Genomic DNA, 27,810 nt, shown 5'->3' on the forward strand with positions numbered 1-27,810 from the left:
CTAGAAGAATACCCCAAAACACTGCTCATGACCATGAATCTGCTAATCCATGCTATATCACTTATTACATTAGTTTTCAGAGGAACCCAAATCATAATTTTTTCTCTGAAATTATTTTCAATATCTTTATTAAAAGATCCATTTTTTAGATTATTACTGAGGTAGACAAGTCCTACTGACAGTAACAGCAGTAAGAACATAGTAAGAGCTTTTATTTAATTCTTCATGCTCACTTAAGCAAAAGGAGAATGAAGAAATGGAAGAGGAGAAAGCAATTGTAACAGACTGTTACTGGCCACATCTATTTAAAGCTTCACAGGAAGCTTTTTGATTTTAGGCAGGCATTGATTTCATAAGGTGGCGTTATTATTTGTTCTAACTTATATTTATGTACTGTCTTATTAACAGCCTATCCAAAGTGCATCTTACTTGGAATATAGCCTGAAGCAACTGCTAATGAAATAAAATCAACTTTAAAGCTTATACAGGCACCATGTGGGCTTCAGAAATCAGACTCAGTCTTACAGATGTTGGCCTATGCCTTGTTTTGATACTAATGGCTTCCAAGGTCACGTGATAGTCTAATGTATACCCAAAAATAGATCCTGACACGGAATATATAACATGTGAATACCTCATTACATTTGGATGATGTAGGTGCCACTTAAGTAAATTACTAAAGACTCAGGGTTGCATAAATAGCTTCTGAGTAATAGTGGGTATAAGTCAGGATTTCTGCTCTGTGTCAAAATGTAATGTTGTGAGAAAAAATATTATTTCACATCAGAACAAGAATGGCCAATGGTCACTCTTCCCATAGAGTAGCAATTAAATTCACAAATATACTCATTCTGAAGAATTTAAAACAAAACCAAAAACTAAGTAAACCAAATAACTTACGTGAATATTTTGAAGCAAGAAGAATGCTGTCTCCTTTGACACAATTCCAGTTAGAGCAGGGTGAATACCCCACAACATCTCTGTGCAAAATATTCTACTGCTTGACATCCTGGTGATAAAGAAACCTTTTATTTCTAACATTTTAATGGACTTTTCCACATTTCATTTTGTGCCCATTGCCTCTTCTCCTGTGACAGGACACCCCTCAGAAAAGCCTGGCTCTGTTTACTTCCATCCATCAGGTATTTATGCACATTGGTAAGATTCCTCTGTGCCTTCTCCAAAAGGAGAAGACCTGGCTCTCTTAGTCTCTGCTTGTGTGGCAGATGGTCCCATCCCTTAGTCATCTTTGTGGGCCTACATTGGCCTCACTTCAGGGAGTCCATGTCCATCTTTTAGTGAGGAGCCCAGAACTGGGCCCGGAACTCCAACCCTGCATAAGCAGAGGTGAGCAGAGGGCAATGACCATCTCACTAGACTTGCTAGCAGTGTTTCTCCTAATGCAGTCCCAAATGCTGTTGATCTTCTTTGATAGAAGGGCATGTTGATGGCTCATGGTGAGCTTGTTGTCCACCAGGATTGCAGGGCCTCATCCATCAAGTTGCTTTCTGGTCAGCTGGCCAACAGCATCTTCAGTAGGCAATCACTCCTCTCTGTGTGTGGGACTTGGAATTTCTATTTGTTGAACATCATCGAGTTCCTTTTGGCCCACTCCCTTAGCCTGATGAGATCCCTTTGAACAGTGGCAAAACCACTCTTTTTTATTGCCTGAAAATTTGCTGAGGGTGCACTCAATCCCACCATCCAGGCTATTTATGAAAGTATCAAACAAAAGTAGTCCCAGTACCAAATCCTGTGCTATTTTATTAAAGACTGGCCTCAATCTGGTCTTTGAAATATTGTTCAAAACCTTTAGAGTCTGGCAGTTTGGCAGCTTTGCAATCCACCTCACCATCTGCTTGGATAGTCCTCACTTTCAGGTTTTCTGAGAAGATTGTTATGAAAGACAATATCAAAAGCTTTGCTAGATTTAGGATAATATTATTGCACTTTTCTCCCTTCATCAACCAGTCACCTTATTGTAGAAGGCTATCAAGTGAGTTAAGCACAATTTCATCTTCATAAATCCATCCCTGTTACTCTTATGCCCCTTCTTATTTTCCAGAATTATTTTCTCCATAATTTTCCTAAAAATCAAGGTGAGACTGGCTGCTCTAGTTCCCTAACTCATTCTACTTGCCCTACTTGAAGACAGGAGTGACACTTGCTGCAGTTGTCAGAAACCTTTCCCAGTCACCATGACCTTTCAGAAATTATCACAAATAGCCTCACAACGATAGCAGCCACCTTCCTCATCATTCATATCTGTATCTCACCATATCCCATGCTCTTGTGCTTCCAGTTTGTTCAAGTATTTTCTGACCTGATCCTCTTCCACCAAGGATTAGGTCTTCTTTCTTCCTTCTGGTCTCAGAGACATGAAATTACTGAAGGAGAACTTTACAAAAAAAAAAAAGTCAAAGAAGTTGCTGGCTAGGTTGGGCTTTTCCATGTCATTTGGCAACAGCTCCCCTGCCCCATTCAGCAATGGGCCCACCTTTACCTTTCTACCCTTTCTTTCTGTCTTACTTGTACTAGCCCTTCTTGCTGCCTTTTGTGTCCCTCCTGAGACAGCACCATGTGGGCTTTGTCTTTCCTTACCTCATTCCTGCGTGTTCAGACTAGCACTGCATATTCCTCCTGGCTCACCTGTCGCTGTTTTCAACTCTTAGATGCCTCTTTTTTATCACTGAGTTTAAATAAGAGCTTCTTATTCATCAATGCAGGCTTTCTGCTGCCTTTTCTTGATTTCCTGCTCCTCAGTTTGGATCATTATTGAGTTTGGAGGACATGATACTTGAAAACCAACCAGCTCTCCTAGACCCTTCTTCTTCCCAGAACCTTATAATAAGTAATTTTTTGAAGCAGATCCCTGAAGAGCTGAAGTGTACTGTATAAAAAGATACAGTAGGATTTTTTTTCTGTATTCCAAAAATTCAAAATTTGAAATTATTCAAATTATTTGTTATTCAAAATTCAATTTCTTTTTTCTGTAATACTCTTTGGGTTGGGGTTTCGGTTTAGTTTTTTATTCTTGTCTTCAAAGTGCAAATTTAGGGTTCTTTTCTCTATTTTTCTATGCAAAATATTTTTTTAAATATTTTTAAATGTCTCTCTGAACTAAAAACCTGAAGTCCTTTTCAATTCAATTAGTTTGTAGAGCAGGCCAGCAGGAAACTTATTTGATACTTCCTCCAGCAATTCCTCCAGTACAGCAATCACTTAGGAAAGTTAGATTCGTATGTCAAAGAGCATATAATTTTTCATTGGCTACAGCACTGCTAAGCACTGCTCTTTTCTAAGGACAAAAGTCCCTTTGATTGCTTGTGGCTTTCAAAGAAAGATATAATGATGTGTCGTCAGACTATCAAATTATTTCTCTGCATGTCTTAACTTCAGTTGTCTCTCATTACAGTTATTGTAGTACTGTATGTAGCACTACGGAGGCAGAAGAAGAAAGACACCCTGATGACCTCTAAAGAAGACATCAGAGATAATGTTATCCATTATGATGATGAAGGAGGTGGAGAAGAGGACACCCAGGCTTTTGACATAGGTGCCCTGAGGAATCCCAAAGTGATTGAAGATAATAAAATGCGCAGGGACATAAAACCAGACACCTTGCGTTTTACGCGCCACAGACCACCAGCAGAAGATAACACAGACATAAGAGATTTCATTAATCAAAGGCTGCAGGAAAATGATGTAGATCCATCTGCACCCCCTTATGACTCCTTGGCAACGTATGCTTATGAAGGAAATGGATCTGTTGCAGAGTCTCTCAGCTCTATAGACTCCCTCACAACAGAGGCAGATCAGGATTATGACTATCTGAGTGATTGGGGACCTCGCTTTAAGATCTTGGCAGATATGTTTGGAGAAGAAAGTTATAACCCTGACAAAGTCACTTAAGTACAACTACAACAGTGAAACAAAAAGAAAAGCAAACCAACAGCAAAATTAAAAGATAAACCTAAGCTTTATATAAGACACAATTACTTTGATTATAAAAGACAGCAATTGTTTCCAGCAAGTTACTACATTTATCATACCGTCAGCTTTGGTTTGATTTGAGAAAGAATGATAAATCCTGTAATATACACAGGTTTTTGTTGTTGTTATTTTGTTACTCTGGAATTACACTGAGACAAGCTCAGGCCTACAAGGTGCAGTTTACTGACCTGACTTAGAAAGAAGGTAGCTTTCTGGCATCATGGTGGAAGAGTGGTAGCTTTTTCGTAATTCCACTAAAGTGCCTATTGAAACTTTTATCATTTAAGTGGTAAGCTGTCTGCTGTGATGGTGTTACAAAACTGAATGGTAAATCAAACATGAACTTTAAGACAAGAAGCAATAGCAACATGCTGACTTCTTTTAGAAAAAAAATGGAGATCACTTCCTGGAGTATCTAATGACTAGAACTGTGGGGGAGGAGGGGGGTGTGTACATTGTGTTTGGGGGTTATGTTTGTTGTTTTTTTTAAAAAAAACCCAATATGTCAAGACATCATATTTCCTCTTCCAAAGTTACACTGAGAATTTAAATTTAAAATGCTATTGCTCACTTTGAAGATGTAAAGCCCAAATTAAAAAGGAAAAGATCTTAACTTACATCGGTGAATATTTAAAATGTTCATAAGAATACTACATTTTTCCAAAATAATAAAAGGATGAAAGCAGCTATTCCTTGATGTGAAGGAAATTTCCCTTGTTTCTCCCGCTTCTTTTGAAATGAGACTATTATTAGAACATAAAAATGGAGAGGGTTTTTAAAGACTATTACTGTATTTTCAGTACAAAGACACCTCTTCCATTATAAGTATCACTAAAGAAATACATGTAAATAACTCCACACCACTCTTCTTTGCATTTAGATTGTTACTCTGTAGTCACCATAAGCATATATATTATAAATATAGCTATTTTTCCATTGATGATCTGCTACAGTTCAGCATATTTCCATATTTAACTGCCACACCCACAGGAAACATTTGAGAAAAACTTTTGAGGTTGGACATTTTCTTAATTTTGTTCTTGACAAAATTTAAACAGAAGCAGAATAAATATATAAACCAGCACTTTTGTTTACTCTTTATGTACATACGCATGCCTAAATGTAGCTGTGCAGATGGCAGAAGTTCAGATAGGCACAAGGCATTATGTCCTGGAAAATGTCTTGCAAAACTATTTTATGTAACTTTTTTCTGATGATCTAAGGCATAGACATTTTGTAAGACAATGGTTTATGGCTCCCAAAGTGCATATATCCTTTTATTCTCCTCCCAAAGTCTCTGCAGTGCTATACAATCTGTTTGAGCTCTACTCATGATTAATGGCACTGCCAAGGTCAGCCTGAGTCTCTCTTGAACCAGAAGTCTTTTGTTCACCTCAGGTCTATAGCTTACCTTTTGTACAGCTAAAGAATTAATAACTATCAGATATACTTAGCTCACACATCTGATATTAACGTGCGTAAGTTTCCCTTTACCCTCTGGGGGAAATGTAAATGTATTTCAACATTATATAACTTATTCTCTCAATAAGACTTGGAAACACATTATAGATGAGTTTTGGATCATTCAGTACAATTGGACAGGGCTGCATCAAAAGCACAATTGGCATAGCTTCTACCAGCAGTGTGCTGAGGAAGAGACACAGCCAATGGCAACAAGGAAACGTGGGTTTTATTGTTTTCAGGAAAGTTATCCTGCATTTCCTAAAGACAGACTAAATCAATAAAAGCTCTCTCCTTACGGGTCAGGAAAGCAGAGGAAGTGATGGAGCTCATTTGACAGCACAGAAGTTTTCATGTTGAAGATTGTTTTAAATTTTCACACATCTTGACAGTATATCAAAACCAACTTCATGCTGCACAATGGGCCTAAAACAGAACACTGGATAAAAGAAGAAATATTTATATTTTCTACTACTCACAACTGAGACTTGATTAATGCAAGAGTCACAACTAATGAGCAAAGCTTCCTCATGTAGCATGTGCATGGCAATGCTTCCTACCCTGTTGTCACAACTAAAACATACCTTTGACTCTGATCATTTCCAGATGTGCAGTCTGAAAATGCACATCTGTAGCCAAACTCTAGCCAAGCCCTGCTCTTAGCAACTGTGTTTGTCCTTTGCATGCCTTTCACTAGAAAAATCACCACAAGTGAGGGCAGTGTTTGACTTTTTTGACACCATGAGGCATGTTTGGTCCTGAGGAAATTCTCTGTATTTGTAGCTCATACTGGCTGAACATTAGTTACCTTGAATAGGCAGGCATTTGTTTCTAAGTTGGACAGTCTATATGTGAGCCTGACTTCCAAAATGGGCAGACAGAAAACATAATCTTCAACATGCTGCTACACACAATCTGTATGTGACAGTGAGTGGCTGTATGTTAAATCAATACCAAAATTTAATATCAAGTGAATTTTTTTTACATTTAGCTATTTGTAGCTGAGATGTTGCTATCACATACTTAATACACATCCAGGAAGATTTTAGAAAAAAAAAATGCAATTACTTACAAGAGTGCCTTTAAAATAAATAAATAAAATATTTGAAGAACATTTTTGAAGAGTGATCAAACACTTTTAGCATACTAGGGGTATTTTTCGTAAGCAATTCTGTAGAACTAATTAAATTAATTGCTTTTCATTTATTCATAACCTAGGATTGAGGAAATTTGTGTTTAATACCATGTTCTTTCACTCCCTTTCTAGAAGATATTCGTCAGGTTTTTAACATCTTAGTTTTTAAATGATAATTAAAGAAATATGAAATATACAGGAATTAAAATATGTCAAGGCATCTGAGATGATATGAAGTCAGTAGAATTAGGGAGCCCCACTGCACGTGTAAATTGTATTAGTTAATTTCTTCTGGTTTTACACACTATGTCTTAAAACATACCTTGCAGAGTCAAGATGTTTAAGTGGATGTCTCTCTTTCCGTCAAAACCGCAAAAACTATCAGTGTCAAGAAGCTAAGAAAATGTACAAAAGGCACAGAATTCAGAGAATGTTTTTGTTTTAATTTCCAAAAATAGGGTACTAGTGCATACACATTTAACATCGTCTCATATGTCCCCACAGTGCATCCCCTGCAAATCACAACTTTCTGTAAAACACTTTCTGCATATGAAGTAATTTAAATACTTCACTGGCACAAAAAAAAAAAAAAAATACATTTTTTTAGGTCAAATATTGATGACATACACTATTGGTGCTGAAATAAAGCATTCAGCTAAGAGTGGAAGTATCTAAGGAAAGCCAACTATTAAATCATAGATGTACAGAATTGAAGACAAATGTGTAACACAACATCTGAAAGGAATTTCAGGGAAGAAGGAAAAAAAATCTTCCCTGCCCTCTCAAGAAAACTGATAATGTCAATACTTAGGGAAGTTCATACAATTTCTCTGTGGAGTCAGAATATAAAAGATTATTAATATTTGGGTTTAAGACCTCTACCACACAAATCTGAAATTACTGCTATTCTTGTAACACAGATCTGCAGAAATGACTGAGTCAAAGAACAAGGATTGAGAAAGCAATGGCAGTAGATTATGTCTCCTGCACAAAGATATGGTTGGATATTTTATACTTTAATTATTTTTACTTATCTTATATATTGGCTAAATTTCACTGTTAGAAATACAATCACATATAGTACAGATTTACTCTAGGTTTTGGAAATGGAGTTCATTATAAAGCAAAGACCAATAAATGACTCAATAGTTTACTAATAATATTGTTCTAGAGATTGCCTTCAAAATATTCTTGCCTTGACAATAAGATTTCCATATCCTTATTTGATACTGCTAAAAATTTGGTTCTGCAGATGATATATTCATACTAGGTTTACCTCCATTATTGATATGAGAGTTAAGACTGTGTTGCTATGGAATAACAGATCTCTACTGAATGAATACAGGAATAAAAGGTAATAATTTGCTGGGTTAAAGGCATATAATATTACATTAGTGACTGTATTTTACTTGTTGAGATTTGGGGTTGTACTGTTTTTGCAGTTATATTATTACTTTTATTATTATGAATGTTATTAACATAGACATTCAAATCCTGTGTGTATAAAAACATATTTGAGCTTTGAAAAAGTTAATGAAAGTAAATAATGAAATGACCCCCAATAACAACCCTACTGAGGTGACATTTAAGTGTGAATGAAAATCAAATTTTATATTACACTCATTCACAACCTTTTTGTAATGGAAAATCTATAATAACCTGAATCCTTTTCTGTTCTTATTTAAATCAAGTATTAGATAAGTAGTCAGAAGACCAGCAGCCATTGCTATTTTGAGCAAAACTAAGAAAATTACCTGGAGCTTTTTGGTGGGACTTTGGAATGTTTTTTAACCTATTTATTTAATTAATAGGCTTCTTTTTTTCAACTTTATTTTTCAACTAAAATTCTCAGGTATTTTTTTTTTTAATCTTACTTTCATGCCTGTTTTTCCAATTAAGTTGCTTCCCAGGACTCAGGGAAATCTTGTCAATGTGTATAAATACCTGACGGATGGAAGTAAACAAGGTGGAGCAAGGTGTTCCTAGTGGTGCCCAGTGACAGGACAAGTGTTAATGAACTTAAATTGAAATGCATGAAATTCCATTAAAATGCGAGAAAGAGGTTGCTTTTATTGTCAGGCGGTTAAACAGTTGATCATGTTGCTCAGAGAAGTTTTCAGGTATCCAGCCTTGGAGATCTTCAAAACCCAACTGGATTTTTTTCCTGAGAGACCTGCTGTAATTGACCCTGCTATAGGCAGGGAGGCTGGACTAGATAATCTCCAGAGGTATCTTCCAGCCTCATCCATTTTGTGACTTGTGATAAAATCACACTTGGACTCCTCAGCTCGAGTAAGCTCAATAGCACTTGGTGCCTAACTACCTAAGCAGAGTAGAACATAGAATGACACAATGGTTGGTGTTGGAAAGGGACCTTAAAGATCTTAGCTCCAACCCCCTGACATGGGCAGGGACACCTCCCACTAGATCAGGTTTCCCAAAGCTCCATCCATAGTAACTATGATTTGTTTCAGTGAGACAGCTGAGGCAGGAGTGAAGAAATAGAATAGCAATCTGTACAGTTACTAGCAATGAGGATAGGGTGGAGAGGGATAAATTACTTACTGCAATCTCCAGTACAAGATGTGAGGGGTATCACATGAAACAAGTAGATGTAAGGGTGAAATTTAAAAAAAAAAAAAAAAAGATGTGGTTCTTCATGTAATGACTAGCTGAGAGAGTCATGGAGGCTCAGAGTTTAGACAGGTTGAAAAAGAGGCTTAACAAAAATCCTGAAAAACTGATAGTTTGTGGGTTACTTAATACACAGGAATCATATCTGGCTGAGTGTCTTCTTGAATGGCATCTGGTAAGTAATATAACATGGTTGGTTTCTTGGTGTTTTGCGGGGCTCTCAGCTTCTGCCAGTGCTGGGTAAAGTTTACTGCCCAAGTTTGACTAACTTATTTTCCTATTATGATTTTATTGTAAATTTACTTGATCTTCATATCAACATTCCTTCAGTTCTAATTTTCCAGATCACATAGATAAAAAGTTTTTTCCTATTTATTACATACCATATGCTTATATGCATGTATATTTTGTTATTTCCCTCAGATTTTAACCATTGTAATTTATGTATTTCCTTCAATACTGCACACCTTACATAGACCTTACCCTTTTATGTCTTTAACAGGGACACTAACACTGCTGTTAGGGCTGATGACACAGTTTGGCTTAGTCTATATTAAAAAAAAAACAAAACAAAACAAAAAACAACAATAACAAAAAAAAAAAAACAACCCACAAAAAAAACCCCCATTGCTGCATAAAGAAGATAACCTCTACAATACATGTCCTCTTTTGCATGTGTTTCATTTGTTAGCTGTCTTGAATACATCCCTGTGTTCCAAGAACACCTGAAAAAGAGAGAGGAAAATGAAGTGACTGACTAGAAATGGGGCCAGTATTAGTCCACTATTCTAGAAGGCAGACTACTGCTCTTCTGCTATGTGTTGTAATGTTAGAAGTGATTTATTGATTTCAAATGTTGAATACTCTGCATTTACATTCAAATGTATGTTTTTCTACTGTATGCCTCCATAAAAAAGGACAATTCAAGAAGCATACACAAAAAGGTGTATGGTGAGGAAATGTAATCAAATTAAGAGGGGTCACAAATAAATATGCCTTGAAAGCTTGTCTTATATTATTTGGTCATATGACTGCAGTAAATAGTTATATTTTTAATTTTGTCCTTGGAGTTCATTTTGTCAGAGCAGTAAGTGAGGTCAGAGGATATATTTAATATTATTCGAATGCTCCCATTGCCTTCACCCCCTGCTGCTTTAGGTTGTTTGGGTTACTTTGAAATTGCATCTTTATCCCCCTGTGTATTCATTATGTTCCCAGTTGTGTGTCTTGCTGCATAAATGACTACAGCTGAAGCTTCACACTAGAAGTATCTGACGAAAAAGTATAGAATGCAGGAGGACAGGTGTAGAACTGTACTTTGGGTTTGCATAAGATGTTTCAGAACGAACAAACATCAAATTAATGTTCTGCCAACTTACATAGGCAAAAATCAGACAATGAGTGTGAAAAAGAAAAAAACTAACTGCAATAACAAAACTTGTAGAGGATTTTCTCCTGTTCTACCTCAGTATGTAAAAACACATCCTCTCTGTTAAGGGATGGAGACACAAAGAGTAGGAGATGAAAGACTCTAGAGTTGTTATGTCCTCCTTTTTTTTATGGCTATTTGTATTTAGTATCCTTTTGCATCTATAAATAAGAAGCTAACATTTCTTAGCTCAATTGTGTTTTTAGTCTTAAATTAAGAAAAATATATTCTATGAAATGAAGGAGAATTTGTCAGTGACAAATGAACCAGAAATGCTTCAAATACAGTAAAGCAAGATATTAATCTTCATTTCATAAAAGATGAAATTTGAGCACAAAAATTCAGTTCATCTTTTTCAGGTTTGAAGAATTTAACTCACCAATGAATAGTTATTGCTTCTAGGAATGCTGTCCCACAGTTGGTAAGTGCTACATTTTTCTTTCTAGGACTAATTTTTATGATTGCAATTCTGTTTATTTAAATTAAAATTTTATATCACATACATTAGGGGTTTTTTGCTTGATCCAAATGATATGATTGAAATTGCTTAATATGATATGTAGCAAGGGACTACAGTAAGTAACATCAGAAAAACGATTTAATGAAGCAATTTGCTGACCAGAGATGTTAAAAGACAAGATACTGATGTCTGAATTGCTGCCTATCTGTAGATAGTGCTTTGTTACCCAAGCTGAAAGCAGTGCTTGAGTTCTTTCTTGATGGTTATGGAGAGGAGCATGCTCTCTCATGGCTCAGATTTAATGAAACAGTGTTTTGACTTGACAACTCCTTTGGGTAATTGCTCTAGAAAGCTGTTGCCATGAGCAGAGCGAGATCCCCATTTAAAACACTCAGCAGCAGAGAAAATTTAAATATGTGGGAAAATCTAAGTGGGACTATTCTTCACATTGAAATGATCTTCAAGGGACTGTAAGGCACAACACTTTCCTTATAAAATGGCCTCCACTGCTCTTCTGTAGTTCAGAGACCATGCATGCATTTACACATAGCATTGCAGGATTAAATAAAACAGCGTAACATGGATCAAAATTATGTTGCAAACCAAAATTGTTCTCTCCCTTTTGTTTGAAGTCTCTGAGCTGACCAGGCTCCATCATGCATCTTATTTTTTCTCTACACAAAAATCCTGTGAAGGATTAGCCCCAGTCAGTACCTAAGAACCATATAGCCACTCACTCACTCCCCTCCCCAATGGGTTTGGGGACAGAATAGGCAGAGAAAGTCAGATAACTCATGAAACAAGTTAAAGACAGTTTAAAAAGTGAAGGAAAGAGAAAAGCATGAAAAAACCCACATACCAAGACCAAGTGATGAACACATCTCCTCCCCCTACATGTACACCAATGCTCAGGCAGTCCAAAAACAAGGACTGCCTCCAAGAAAAATCTTCCCTCCAGCTTTATTGCTGAGCACAACACTATATGGTATGTAATATCCCTTTGGCCAGCTGGAGTAATCTGGTCTGTGTCTCCTCCCAAAATCTTGTGCATCCCCAGCCTCCTCACTGGAGTGGCAGAGTGGGGAAAGTAAAACCTTGACTGTTCAGCAATAGCCAGAAGATTTGTGTTTATCAGTGCTGCCTTGCTCTCAGGTGCAAAGGCTTGCTATGAGGAAAGCTAACTCCATCCCAGCTAGACTCAGCACAGCCTCCAAAGGGGTGGTGAAGAGCAACTAATCTGAAACTTCTCACAGACACCTACATAGTATATATGACTTCATTTATACACAATTGAAAACATGCCCTGCAGAGTATTTTTCCCTCTAAGATTGTACCAGGTTCTCAGATGAGAAATTGTCAATAGGTTTTCTTTATAACCAGGGTAAGTTTTCTGTGAAGAATTTTCAGGTAGGGTAGAAAACCAGTGACAATGCTAACATATCTACATTCTGCTGAAAGGCAGGACGAAATTCTCCCTTTTCTAAATTGTCAGTTGCAATCCTATTTGCCACAGCCTTGGTGTATCACACAGGCTGCAAAAGTCACTTGCAGAAATCAATCAAAACAGAAGAAAAAACTAAACTTGCCAATGACAAAAAACTCTGTTCTCTCCCATGCAGTAGCTCAACAGTTAAAGTATGCACACAAAATTGAAGAGCCCAGTTTTAAAGCACTACAAAGATTGCAGCAAGTAAAGTATCTTGCTTCTCTCATAGTGTATTCAGGTCACTATCTGCTGAAACAATATAAACTTTGTGTGCAAAGGAGTAGATAATTTAGCAGGTCAAGACCATAAAACATAACCCACATGCTCCGTAGGAAAAGTTAGGCTCACAAGCAACACACTGTTCCCTCTGGATTCTTCTCTCACAGCTAATACTTGCCCTTTACAATCTCAAATCCCTGGCAAACTATTCTTCTCTGTGTGGAGAAATAATGACATTTCATTCATTGTATTTCTTCCAGGAATTTTTCTTCCTTCATCATGAAGATTGAACTGTCTCTTCTGTAAGAGGATTGGACTCAATTAACCATGAATAAGTACTGGCTGGCCTTTGGATGTTTCTTAGGACTGGGACTGAAAATGCTCCAGATGATAAGGACAGTAAAACAGACCAGCACAGGCTTGGGAAAGCAGATAAAGGATGAAACTGAAGGAAACAGGATGCCAGCTCAGCTCTGCAAGGCTGACAAAGCAGGAGTCATACAAAACAACAGCACTGATCTTACTCAAGGACTGGGGTCAGTGAATGACCACCTCAAATATTATGATGCCAGACACTAAAGATCACCAAAGAAGACTCCAACAGACCACACAAGGACTTCTGACAAGGAGTGCAACTATGTACAATAAATTAATACATATACATCAAGTAAGAGGGCGTGAATAATGAATATGTAATCAGGTGTGCATGATAAAAACTCCATTCAGCTGATGCTGGGGTGCTCAGTTGGGGAAAGAATCCCCAGATTGGCAAATGAACTGCAATAAGGAATGCTCAATTTCTAATATGCGAAACGGTGTTATAAAGTTGCTTCTGGCTGATTTTGTATCACAGAAAGATCTGGCCAGGTGCATTCTCATTCCCCCTCAGTTTTGGTCTCATACATTGGCTGCTCTGGTTCACCTAGACACAGCTAATCTTGAAGTATCAAGTTGAATTTTCTCTGGCTTAGAGTTGCTTTCTGGAACTATCCATTAATAGAAAGTAGAAAAGTTTTTCTGAGTGTGCAACAGCTCTTCTTTTTGTCTGTTCTGCACTTGCTGAATCTGCAATATTGAATGTAACTGAAGAACTTTGTTCTACTTGTGAAACGAGAAAAAACTTGTAAAAGAGACTAAGGCACATAATAATTATTAAAAATATGCAGAGGAAACTCTCCTGCCTTTCTCCTGCTATGCTCAGATACCAAGATCTTGAGAAGTAAAATTTAGAACAAAAGGTATATCCATGAAAAATCTACAGAAAAAGAGTAAGCAATTTTATTGAGATATTAGAACACTATTTTCACTCTATCTGATGGGACATATGGATATTCTACATAACTACTTAAAGATTCAAACATTTTTAAACAATAAAACTTAATGATTTTTTAATATATTTTTTGCCAGGTAACGTGTTTTGAATATTTGAGATTGGATGTCTTGGTTTTTTTTACAGTACTGTAACACCTTGAACTCTAATGGAAATAATCCTGAATTGCAGTCACACAAGACTTGTAAATTAAAATAATGGCTATTATGAGTTGAAAAGTGTGTTCTGGTGTATGGAACAAGTTTACACTGAAAACATGTATATTTTATTATGTTAGTTATTATTTTTTATTCATTAAATTTCATTTAAAAATTTTATAGAAGTGTCGTAGATTAGTTTGGCAACTCTAAGCACTAGAACAGGAAATACGTTTTCAACAGGAAATGAGTTTAAAACTAATACATGAAACTTCCTCAACTATGGCTTTAAAGCATTTCAGAAAGTTTTAGTATGATACACAGAACAAATAGTAGAGAAGACACTGAAACAAAGGAGGTACAGCTAAATAGGAACAAAATTGACACTAACTTTTTTTTAACAGTCTACTTCTTTCCAAAAAAATCCCATTAAAAAGAGAAAAGTGTGATGAAAATTTTAAAGAGTATTGTGTAACCAAACAATAACACCCATTTTCTAACCCCAGATTTCCTACATTGAAACTTTTTTTTGCACTTTACAGTTCACTAGGCTGATACTTTTACTACACAAGAAATAATTTATGTATTTGGATGTGGCTGTATCTAATTTTATTTTTTTAAGTTGTATTTGAATGATTTGTTGATGCTTTTACTTCTACACAGTCATCAAGAAGTTATTTTAAATAATATTTTATCAAATAAATTCTAAACTACTAAGAATAAAACCAAATGTTCACCATTTTCAATAGGTATTATAAACAGTGAAAGTAATTTTTAAAATTATTAATATATTTAATACATTGATTTCTAAGCATATGAAGGAACTTAAGAAAATGAGTTCATCATCAATCTGGCAACTCTAATAGGATGAATGATTCCAGTATAGAGATACAGATAGAGATTACTCAGTTTGCTTCAGAATCAACAGTTCTGTATTGGAAAAAAACTCTGAAAATAAAGTTAAAAATATTGAGAAGGAATTTGCAAAGACTTATAGCCTTTTGTGGTTTAAAGCCTCTGTTAACACCACAGAGGAATCTGACACTAAATATTTTCACCGGAGTCAGGCACAACATTTTCCATCCTACAATGCCTGACTGGCTGAGTCAGCATGACTGACTGAAGAATGTTATACGGCTAAGAAATTATGGTAGTGGCATACAAACAGGTTGGAAAATAAACACAGGTGCAGCATTAATATACAGCTGGAGTTAGTTTCATGTTCTGACCTTAGCTCCAGCTTATTTCACTAACCTATTTCACTAAGTCTCCTTACCAGAATTATTTCCACTTTTACAGAAAATTGGACAATGAATCATTTGGATACCAAAGTTCTTGTGACCTATAGACAGTGATATGTCATCAGTTCTAGAAGAGGTGGCCACATATCTCCTGAATTACTATTATATTGATCTGTTCTGAAGTGTTAGTAGGATTATCTCTCTTCTGGTACTCCTGATCATTTAGAGGGTATTACAAAATCATGCTCTCTCAGATATACGTTCCACAGCCCAAAACATATCATTTATTTCTTGCCTGTCCACTAACTCACATTTTTGGCAACAATTTGCTGAAGCACTCACAATAGTCCTGCAACCCTTATGAATCTTGATGTATAATCAATATTCTTCTTACCATCATTTTGTGGTGTACTCCACCCATGCTATAACTACTCACATCATTGAGATCCCCTTCTGCTCTAATTGTTCCAGCTGCACTCTAGCCTTTGCCTCCCTCCCCTTGCTTGACAGGCTCTGTCTTAGAGGAAGAATGTTTACAGGTGTTTCAGTGGTACTGAAAAACTGCTGAAGAGGACTTCCCTGGAGCAGAACACAAATACACATCTGAAAAACACTAGCTGCTGATAATCCAGCAGCCTTTCTGTCTTGGAACAGGTAGCTGTATGCCTGTGCTTGTAATGCAGTGTGGCAGATATGCAGTCCTTTCCCCAGAAAAATGGTGGGATGCAGTTAGAGATGTTTTATGACACACACTTACAGTAAGCACAAAAGGAGTACTTTGCTGCAAGGACTTGATTCCTTCACTCAACAGAACATCTGAGAAGAACTTTCTAAAGTACCCCAGCATGTGCAAGGAAACAGTAGTGTAAGCAAAACCTCAAACTGCTCTCTGTCTGAAAGACTGGATTCTGGTTCTGATCAGTGGGAGCTGGGATTTTATGGTTAGGGGAAGGATACTGCAGCAGAGATGTCTGTCATTCTGCTCTACTTGCGCTGTTTGAGCATCAGTGTCACAGTCATTTGGTAAAAATGCTTACACTAACATTTAGAAAAATAAAAAAAGCAATGATCAACTTCTCTATCAGCATAAAAATGGAATAGTAATCTATCAGGGTAACAATGAAATAAGAGGGTAACCACTTGATCTGTTTCTTTGCCTATGTGAAATAGGATCAGCACTAAGATTTCAGAAAATGGAACTATCCTGGTTGACAACTGCTGAGTGCCATGTCAAACCATAGAGCTGGTAGGTTTTACTATCTTAATTTGTAACAAATGTTTTCCATTTCGAGGAACTTGTCTCAATTTTGACAGAAATTGTGACTCATTTCATTGTGTGTAGTTATGAAATACTCTGTTTAGTTCAAACTAATAGGACTGCAGGCCATGCATGCTTATTAATCTGATTTCTATGAATTTCTATTGCTGTTTAAGTTCATCCTTTGTTAATTGTTTTAAGTAGAACAATAGAAAGTAAAAATACAGAAATATGAAATGTATACTCCTGTAATTTCGGCTAAGATTGTACTGATAAGGCAATAGATAGTGGGGGGGGTTCTCTTGGCTCAGATTACCTAAAGTTTCCATAAATGTGTGAATTTATAAAGCAATGAAACAATTATAAGAACCAGGGTATTCATGTTTTGTAATCAATGTGACAGAAAAAGCAGCTGTGAAAATGAACAGCAAAGTGGGTCAAAAGAAGAAAGAGTACTCAAAAGAAAAAAATATTACTAAAGCAGTGCACCAGAGGAAAACTTTCCATATTCCATACCTTAGGAGAAAAGGAGAATAGTTTTGTTTCAGAACTATGATACAGTTCCTCTCATCCATAGTGTGAAGAAAACAGGCTACATAAATCTGCTTTGGGATTCCAAAGTAATGCTGGGAGCTCCCACTGAAAGCCGTTGAACTTTCCTCATGGCAGGAGAGTGCCATCAGCTCTGGCCAGTGATTTCTAAAGGATTGCAGCGATGGACTTTCTACCATCTCTGCTATGATCTTCTTAAAATTTATCTGGGAAAAGCAAAAGGAAGGAGGAGAATAAAGAAGCCACTGCGGCATTTTCCCTTCTGTCGACGGCTCACACAACCCTCCCTTGGAGTCTGGGCCTTTGCTGCCCTCATGTGGCTCCGAGCCTTAGGAGTCCTCCCAAGGCAGGAAAGGGGGCCTCGCTGTGTTCACACCGGGTAAGTGTACCTTTGTTACAGTATATGCAAAATCTGCAGCATCCGATGGGATGGAGCTGCACTTAGAAACAGTATATGCACATAAAGAAACAAATTACACCAGGTAGTATTGGCGATTCCTATTTGAGTCCTTATTAATATTTGTTTAGACATATTTCCATAGTATAGCATGCATGTTTAATGAGTTTTCATTTCATTTTTTATGTGCTTATTATTTCATAAAAATAGCATTGGATGTTGTCAATTAATTTTCAAGTAGTAAAGCTGATTGCTACTAACAAAATTTTCTAATGTGATTTAAGAAATGAATATAAAAATGGCAGTCACTGCAGATATATATATAGATATAAATATGTATAAATATACATAGATTATTATACACTAGCTTCAGAGATAATAGCTCCTTCTATAATAAATTGTTTCAGCTTGCCCAAAACTCCACAGAAACAAGAATAAAAAGATTTGACAATCAAACACTAGCTAACCAAAATCAACAGGCTCGGATCTCTTTTCAAGAGTACCACTGACTGCGCGGAAAAGCTTGAATCCACCAGAACAACACATCCTGATGAATATTGACACAGTAGAGGGCTTTGTGCACTTCAAAAGCATAAATTAGTAGCAAGTATCCAGCAATGGCTCTCCATAGTTCCTGTATTTAGTGTAATGTTTCTCTTGCTAAGTGGTTGCAAATTTATTAAGAGCAATAAACTGGATTCAGCTAAGAAAAAGCGTTGAACATTCCAAGTCAGGAAGACTTGTGACAACTTGCAGATGAGCCAGATTTAACTGAACACTTACTGGGTTTGCAGGGACAGGTTTTGGCAGTGAGGGCAGTCCAGTTGTAGTTTCAATGAGAAGCCGCTAGAAACATCCCCATTCCTGACTGAGGCAATGGGCACTGGGTCTGAGGCAGACCCACTGCTGGCCAGGGCTGAGCCCATCAGCGGTGGTGGCAGCACCTCTGGGAAAGTGTATCCAAGAAGGGAACGAGTTACTGCACTGCTGCAACAGCAGCCAGGGAGGCGTGAGAGCACCTGAGAGGAACAGCCTTGCAGACACCAAGGTCAGTGAAGACAGAGGTGGAAGACCTGCTCCAGGCACTAAAGCAGAGATTCCTCTGCAGCCCATGGGGGAACACAGATCCGTCTGCAGCCCATGGAGGACCCCGTGTCAGAGCAGATGGATGTCTGAGGGAGGCTGTGATGCGGTGGGAAGCCTGTGCTGGAGCAGGCTCCTGGTAGGAGCTGTGACCCAGGGGAGAGGAGAGCCTGTAGTGCAGCAGATTTGCTGACAGGAGTTGTGGCCCTGTGGGGGACGTGCACTGGAGCAGGCTGTTCATGAAGAACTGCACCTCATGGAAAGGAACCCCTGCTAGGGCAGTTCATGAAGATCTGAAGCCCTTGGGAAGGACCCCAGTCTGAGGCAGGTGAAGAGTGAGGAGTCCCTCCCCCTGAGAAGGAAGGAGCAGCAGAGAGAACATGCGATGGACTGACCACAGTCGTCATTCCCTGTCCCCCTGCCCCTCTGTGGGAGGCAAAGCACAGAATTCAGGAATGAAGTTAACCCTTGGAAGAAGGGAGAGGGGAATTTATTTATTTATTTATTTTTTTAAGTTTTAGGTTCATTTCTCATTCCTGCACTGGTTTGATTGATAATAAACTCAATAATTTTCCAATCAAGTCTCTCTTCAAATCAAGTCTCTTTTGCCCCTTACTGCAATTGGTGAATAATCTCTCTCAATTCTTCTCTCTCCCCTTTCCAGCTAGGGAAGGGAGTGATAGAATGGCTTTGATGGGTTCTTGGTGTCCATCCAGGCTAAAATCACCACAATTACTTAAAGCACACAATTCAGTTTAGAGTTACAACCACCACAGTTCTTTGAGTTAGAACTGGTTTTCTATACAGACATAGAGACCACAGACTTCTACTTAAAAATGACAATGCAATTGATGGACAGGTATCTTAATTCTTTGTTCTGAATAGCAGGAACTTTCCAATATTATGTTTTCTAAATATAAAAGGAAACTTTTGTTAATTTGGAAAAGGGCAAAATGTTTGATTTTAAAGGAAAGGAAAACAAAAAATATAGGAAGAAATTATTTTACAGAGATACTGTCTATAAAGTGACTTCAAACAGTCTGTCTCTCCCAGTTAGCCCCCTCTTTCACTTTTTTGCTATTTAAATGAATGGTTTTGGATGTTTTAAAAAATATTGTATAAGCCTAATGAATCAATATGTGAAGACATTCAAAATGTCCTCAAATCATTACTATGTAATGCTGAAAAGAATAGCATTTTTTGAGTTCTGTGAAATGGGCATAGAAACAGTTAAAATTCTGTGTATTCTGTATATGTTTGCACTGGAAAATTGAATTACATCAAAGCTCCTACTAAAGAAATATGAATATGAAGAAATTACAAGAGAAAGAATTAAAATATTTACATTAGCAATATTGATAGTTTTTAATGAACAACCTTATATTATTTACCTTGCACCTTAAAGATTTGTATATACAATTGAACTTAAACTAGCAGTGAGTCACTGCCAAATATGTTTTCACTGCTTCTTGAAAAGCAGCTAGGAAAAGCCATCCAATGTTACTTGCTCTGTAATTTTTTTATTATGAATAAACAAAGCATCTAGTCTAAGCAGTTTTGATGCATTTAAAAAAAAATCCCTAAAATCATAATCAAACGATTTTTGTAAATGTAAAACTTTGCAGCAACACGGTGTCTGCTGTCCTTATGGGATTTTGTAGATGTCCATGAGCTTCGTTTGAGCACCCTCTGCTCTGGCCAAAGTCCATGAGAATGTTATTGGTTTTGACTCATTATGGATTTGAGCTTAAGAACACTGTGTAAGAATTTATCTGGGAAGCAATGAAAAGTCAATGCATGTATCAGTGCATAGGGGTTTTTTTGTACTTTCTAACAGGAACTCAAATTACCAGGCAGATATAACCTTCTCCACCTCTGACTTCCAACTGGGCCATTTTATGTAGCTGCTAATAGTATGTGTCAATAGTTGGTACTGAGAAGGATAGAGATGGCTGCCTTTGGCTGCTCCTACTGAAACAATAATGATTTATAAGAGAAAAGAAAAAAAGCTTTTGAAAACTTTCATTTTGGCTTGATTTTGTAAAGTGCTTTCACACAAACTTCTTAGGCATATCAGTAATCTCTTCAGTTCTCTGAGACAAAGTCCTGTTGTTAAAGGCAGGAATTTGTCTGTACTGGACTGAGGCCATGAATGGATGGCAAACATAGATCAAAATGACCTTTCTCAACTCTCACAAATTTTAATTGTTTTCCATTTACCCTACTGATAAGTTTGGTTCTATTTAAGAAGTCCCACTGACTACTGTGAGACTATGCACAATAGACCAGCAATCAGCAGCTCCCTGTGGGAAGAGGAGCTTTTGACAGATTTCACTGTGTTAGAAAATCTCTCCTGCTGCCTGTTTTAACATGAAGGACATGGAACTATAAGGATTACCAGCCTGAATTGAAACACAAAGATTTTTTTTTGAAAACTCTAGGCAGAAAGAATCCAGTTGAACAAACCAGCTGGAGTTTTCATCATTCTGCAAGCAATTATCAATGGGTACATGTCTTCTGCAACAGAAACTACTATGTGTGAAAAAAAAGAATATTCTATTTGCTGCACCATAGGAAATACTTAAAAATTGTAAAAGAACTATGGTAGATATGTTATAAAGCTGCATTCATTTAAGTATTTCTATCTTTTTCTCCTTCTTGTTAAAGAACAGTTTCATTCCCTATCTCAGAAATTAGTCAATCTGCAATAAAAGTGTTTCTCAGTAGAAAACGAGATCATCAGTATGTCTAAATGATGAATAAAGAATAATGACCTGTAGATTTAAAAGCATAGAAAAGAAAATGGACATGTGAGAAAAGGGATGTATTTAATTACACATAATGCTTTCCTCTATGTTCTGCTTCTCAGGATGATTTGGTCTTCTTTCCTATTCTGAAGTGTTGGAATACTCCAGTTACTAATGCAACTTCATTTTAGTCCAGCTATTTTCATTGATTATGGTGGGAAAGTGAATAGGTGGTTATCTTAGGTGTCACAGTTCAGTATTTTAAATTAAGTGGAATAATTCTACATTTCTGGGAATATTTTCAAAGATTCATTAGTACCAAAATAGCAACACCTAAAAGAAATGTCAATTGCCTTAATCTCTCTTAAATTTTCTGTCTGCTGCAATTTCCTCATATGTGTGATAGAAATATTTCCACTAGTGCTCAGAGTACTTTTAATTATTTTTCAATTACTGGTATGAGTATGCACAGAGCCCACCACCATGAGAGCCCATCAGACAGCCTAAGTTCTACAGCAGTAACCATGAAATTCAGACAATCTAGTCTATAAAGAAAATCTCTCAGACACTTTTTCTCCTTTCAAACTGAGAAAAATAACACCATCCTACTTCAGAGGAAGGAGGAAAAATACATTAATTTTTAGGAAGTGCTTACCTTTTAAAATGAAACAAAGAGAAACTGCCCATCTTTAGTGGAAGTATATTTTTGAAATCTATTTCTCCTTAGCTTTTCCTGATCATCAATTACTATTTTTCAATAAAAGTTATAAAATTAATTATTTAAACAAATAAAAAATACGGAATGAAAATAAGTATTGTCAAATTTAAGAAAAATAGCATCTGTATTAAAATTATTTTTTGGAATGGTTAATCACAAATTAATTACTCTCTGCCTTTCCTGCAGGCTGTCAACATTCATATAAACAGCCTTTTTTTACCCCAGATTTTTCAGATAAATTTTTAAGGCAAGCAAGCAAAAAATTACATTTTCAAGCAACTGAAATACTTATTTTTAAAAGCAAGGTTCCTACAACATCAACAGGCTATTTGGCTCCACATGAAAGCAAAAAGTAGATGTGTATTTACACATTGAAAAAACATAAAATGCTTGTTTTGATGAATCCAGGAAAGAATATAACATATGTCTGATGGCCTTAATCTGGGCTGGCATGTTTACTGCACAGTTATACCAAAATATACCAGTCTAGGTAAGCTTTCATAATCTCATATTTCTACCTACTGCCAAAAAAAAAAACATTTTCAAAAGCAGATTACAAAGCTACTGATTTTAAATATTCTTCTGAAGAAAGACACAAGGCTACAGTTACAAAATGTAGTTACATTGAAGTTTGTCTAAGAAAGAGAGCTTCAGCTTTCAGCATTTTTACAAGAATGGGAAAGAGGATATACTTTTGCTTGTAGTTTGTATTTCATTTGTCTAAGCTCATTAATTAGATAAACCTTTTTTCTCTTCATTAAGTGTTAACTCAATCACGTGTCTATACAATTACTCACTTAAATATGTAGATCTTTACCAGAAAAATGTTAGCAGTGAGAAATAGATAAAAAAAACTGCATTATTTTCAATTCCTTTAACATACTTTTAATAAGTGTTATGAATTTAAAATGTGAACATCAGTAGAGGAAAAGGTGAAAGTGTTTCAACTTTCAGAAACAATTCAGCAGTAGTTAATCACAGTCACAATATATTTGAGAGGAAATGTAAGATGTATGTGGAAGGTAAGAAGTTCCTTTAGCTGAGTTTAAGGCTCATTTGTTGGTTTAATCTGCATATGGAAATTACCTGTATATTTTAGATAGAAACCCATTTCTTGGTTTATAGTGAAGTAACGGAGACTGGGCGGTGTACATTCTCTGGTACAGTTTCATTAAGGTGCTTGTAGAGGTGCCTGAGAGGCATGCAGGTAGTACTAGCAATATTAGGTCTTTGATGATGTAACTAAATAACCATTATAATTAAAAAAGAAAAAGGAAGAAAAGAAAAAAAGGAAAAAAATCAGCAAGGTGGAACCTTTGATTTAAGGAGAGGCATTCAGGCATTTGCTTACTCTGTCCTACAGGAGCAGCTTAGAAATTATTTAAAGTGGCTCTATTGATAATTTTTTTTAGGTTATTGAAGGAAAAAATATGATTTTGGAGTGTTCCTACCATTACTAAGTTGTGCTTTATTATTTATTTATCTGAGAACTACAGGCAAAAAATTAAACCAAAGCATCTTTAGCTGCTACTTTCTACTCTCTCCTCTTCATGCTACCTTTCCTCATGAGTCAGCTCCCAGCCTAGGTTCAGGACAATCTTTTCAAGATCTCCCATTCTGAATTACATTTTTGGAGAATTTTACAAAGCAGTGTCTTACCTTTCCCCAGGGTAAGTGTTTGGGGACTATAAATAAAGAGTACGTATGTAGGCCTTTCTCAGGTTTTTGCAATCTGTTTGAAGAGCCTATGGAGATACCTGACAGCTGATAAAGCCAGCTTTTTGGAATATTCAACCTTATGACAGGGACCATGACACTTGATGGCAAGCCTGAAGAATGACAGGTACTTTTTTCTCCCTTGTCCTCAGACTCCTATTAGCAATTTTCAAACATATCACTAAGGGCATTTTACAAGGATGTAAAGTCCTTAGCGAATGTCTTATACTGCTTCTAATAAAGCACTGTGAAAGGTGGTAGTCCCAAGTAAACTATCCCATTACTTCAGAGAACTGACCTTTAAGCAAGAACTCCAGTTATCTGACAAAATAAAAGATAAAAATTCTGATATGTGTAGATGTAAAGTTCTATCCACAAAGAAAGTTTTCATTTTGTTGTAGTCAACATTTAAACCAATAATTATTCATTTTACTATTAAAACATCAGAGAAACGTAATTGGATGTTTGTTCAACTAATAACCCAAGGCAACGTATTTAAGCTGAAGAATGCAGCACTCAGTTATTCTCAATTATTTTTGATAGAAGAAGCAGGAGTCATTCACCTCTGCCAGAATGAACAGACTTCCTGAGGGAAAGATGCTGAGAAAAATAACATCTTAGAGGTGTGTAGATACACAGCCCCATAACAGAAGACCTAATCCCATTTACCAGCTAACCTTCATCTGCAGTTATTGATTTGGCAGGTGGGATGCACTGTGTTATTCCTTTAGGGATTTATCAGCCTTGTCCCAGCAATAATATGGTAAACTTCACTTGATAAGGTGATGAATAATGAAGAACGTCACACCAAGACATTCAGCAAACCTGAAGGGAGAAAAATGTAAACTCAACACGACTTTCACATTTACAGAATGTTCATCTAAACAATTAATTGAAAAAGGTAATGATTCTGCTCAAACATAGTTATCTTGGCACTTACTGCCTGCTTTAGTTTTCATAATTCTTAAGATAGAATTTGGCACAGATTCTTAACCAAGTAAAGCAAGAGGAAAGAAAACTTCCCTGTTCTCTGACAGCTCTGAAAATTATTCTCCTCTGAAATTGGTTGGAATAATTTAAAATTTTATAAGAGTTGTTTGACATCAATAATAATTAATTCAGGAAAGAAACCTGAAAACTTTTATATGCTTCATTTAGGTTACTGAATTTTCAACAATATATTACAGATAAATTACATTTTCTAAACAAAAATTCTTATTTAGGGAGAAGGTAAAACATAAATTTAATGACAAAGTCAACTTTTTAAACCATTTGAAAACAATGGTTTCCAACTGAAAACTGAATTGAGAACTGTCAAATATTTGGTTTCAGCAAATATATTCTAGGATAACCAAAACATGTAAACGAATCTGGCAGGGGAGGGCAAAGGGACCTTCCCCCAATATCTAAAACAGATCTAACTAGGAGTTAGTAAACAATACATGTGCTGAAGTTATGTGAAATATTTTAGACTAGAAACTTAACTGAGTAGCAGATTAATCCTTCAAGATACTGTGGGAATTGTGGAGAAGAGCAAGTGTCCCTGCAGACATCCCATGGTGAGCAGCGGGGTTTGCACCAGCTACAGTGGGAAATGAAACCCTGCAAACATTTCCTTTCACAAACCATGGAAATGAAAGAAACACATATCAGTAATGGATGGAAAAGGTCATTCTGTTTCCTACTCTCCTTGTGCACTCCCAGCTGGAAACTAATCCTCACACTGCTGTTTGCTCACTCTAACATGGTGGGACGGGAGACCGAACTGAAAAGGTAAAAGAGAGAAAACTCCTGGGTTTTCTCAGGAGATTTTTTCTCGCCTTTTATCAGGGAAAGCAAAAGCTGCACACACAAACAGAGAAAAACAGGGAATTAATCCACTCCTTCCCATGGGAAGGCAGGTGTTCAGCCCTCCTCAGGAGGGCAGGGCCCCATCCTGTGTAACAGTGACTTGGGAAGAGAAAGTCCATCACTTCAAAGGCCTCTCTTTCCTTCTTTGTTCCCCTATGTTTATATGCTGAGAAGGATGCCATATGACCTGAAATATCCTTTTGTCAGATGAGATCAGCTATCCCCACTGTGTGCCCTCTCAGCTCCTTGTGCACCCCCAGCCTCCTCGCTGGTGGGTGGTGTGATGGGCAGAAAAGGACTCGGTGCTGTGTAATCCCTGCTCAGCAATAATGAGAACATGCCTGTGCCAGGCATGAAGCACACTGTTTCCCGCACAAATCCAAAACAGAATCCCATACAAGATATTATGAAGAAAATACACTCCATCTTGGCAAAGATCTGCACCCATTTAAGGGAAATGTTCTCCTTAAATACAGCATTCATGAATCACCTCATGACAATTAATCAGTTTCTATTTTATTGCCTTTAAAAACCACCAAAAAACCCCTCAATTCTGACAATACTCCAATGAGGCATTTATTAACTTAAGGCTTCTGTCATCATTTTGTCCTCAAGACAGATGATGTCTGGAAAGGGGTATTTAAAACTAGAAAAAATACAAGCAAGAAAACTGATTTTTCTCATTCTCCTGGGACACAACAGCAAGTACAGGAGAAAGTAAAAATGTCAGATCAGGGTATCAGTCACTTTGGAGTACTATTCTAATTGCTTGAGAGATCATGTATGGGGACGAGACAATAGGCAGGCCACCTCTGGATATGTGGATACATCTGGAGACAAATGAATTGGGGAAAACAGAGCCACTTACTCTTTACTACTGCAAATTCAGCACCAGACTGCATTCTAAGTTATGATGCAACAAGTGGACAATGGAGACACATTGGTTCTCTATAAGCTGTTTTCTAGACTGCCTCTGTGAAAAATTATTATTTTTTTTATTCCCATCCAAAAATGTTAAAGCAGTAAGAGTTACATGATGAGATGACTCTATGCAGAAATTGTCTTAAGGCAACAATTTTCAATACCGTTTCTCAGGTGGATAAAACTGCCAACTGAAGTACCAAGATTTTGTGTCCATACAAATTTATGTAGTTTCATAACAATTTATCGTTTCAACAATAATAGCAATGACAGCCTGAAGCCAAACAAGTCTTTCCCTCATGACTGACTTCAATCTGAATACTTCATTTATGTGACACAATTTGCTATGAAAACTACTGTTCTGACATTACAAACAAAATCACCTTTATTATTTTTATAGATTATTTAGCAGAAAAGAGTATATGGCACACTCATTCTGAAATATCACTTTGCTGCCAGACAATGATACATACAACTATCTGGCTAGCTTTGTGTAGTACTTCATAACCAAGCCAGTCTGTGTCTTTATTACATAAAGAACTTGCAAGTTAAATTCCAGATGACACCTTTTTATTTTATTTTATCATTGCTACCAAAACCAGTTTTATGTTTTACGGTCGCATTAAGGATAATGTAATAAAACACTGCTTCTGACCAAAACCCAGAACCTTTTCCTCACATGCTCTGCATCTCATCTGAAGGCCACAGTACTCAAGACAGTTTCATCAGATTATACTTTTAATTCCTTCAAAACTAAGAAATGTAGCTACATTGATTTATATCTACAATAAATTATGCAATTTTCTTAACTACACTGCTATTAAGGAAGAAAGAGCCTCTAGCGTTAAGATTATAAAATTATTTTGGAAGGTAAAGCTGCGCAAATAACTGATTGTGTGGATATGTCTGATTGTGTGGATATGTCACCAAAAACAATGAAAAAATATTAGTATTTAAGGCCCATAAAAAGAAAGGATTTCTTATTTATATTCATCTTATCCCCTCAAATCATAATTCTTAAACACTGTCCATTGGAGCTAAA

At 36.6% G+C, this 27,810-nt stretch overlaps 1 protein-coding gene across 3 annotated transcripts in view; it reads left to right on the plus strand.

Annotated features, from left to right (window-relative positions):
• CDH12 (cadherin 12) overlaps positions 1–5,885 on the plus strand; it is a 539,802-nt gene extending 533,917 nt beyond the window's left edge. For all 3 annotated transcript variants that reach the window (XM_058021180.1, XM_058021189.1, XM_058021198.1), the window contains one exon: positions 3,416–5,885. In XM_058021180.1, the coding sequence (XP_057877163.1) occupies positions 3,416–3,912 (497 nt within the window). In that variant the 3' untranslated portion in view covers positions 3,913–5,885. The remainder of the gene's footprint in view (positions 1–3,415) is intronic.
• The last annotated feature ends 21,925 nt before the right edge of the window (positions 5,886–27,810 follow it).

Source organism: Melospiza georgiana, chromosome 1 (assembly GCF_028018845.1).
Source record: "Melospiza georgiana isolate bMelGeo1 chromosome 1, bMelGeo1.pri, whole genome shotgun sequence".
Lineage (NCBI taxonomy): Eukaryota > Metazoa > Chordata > Aves > Passeriformes > Passerellidae > Melospiza > Melospiza georgiana.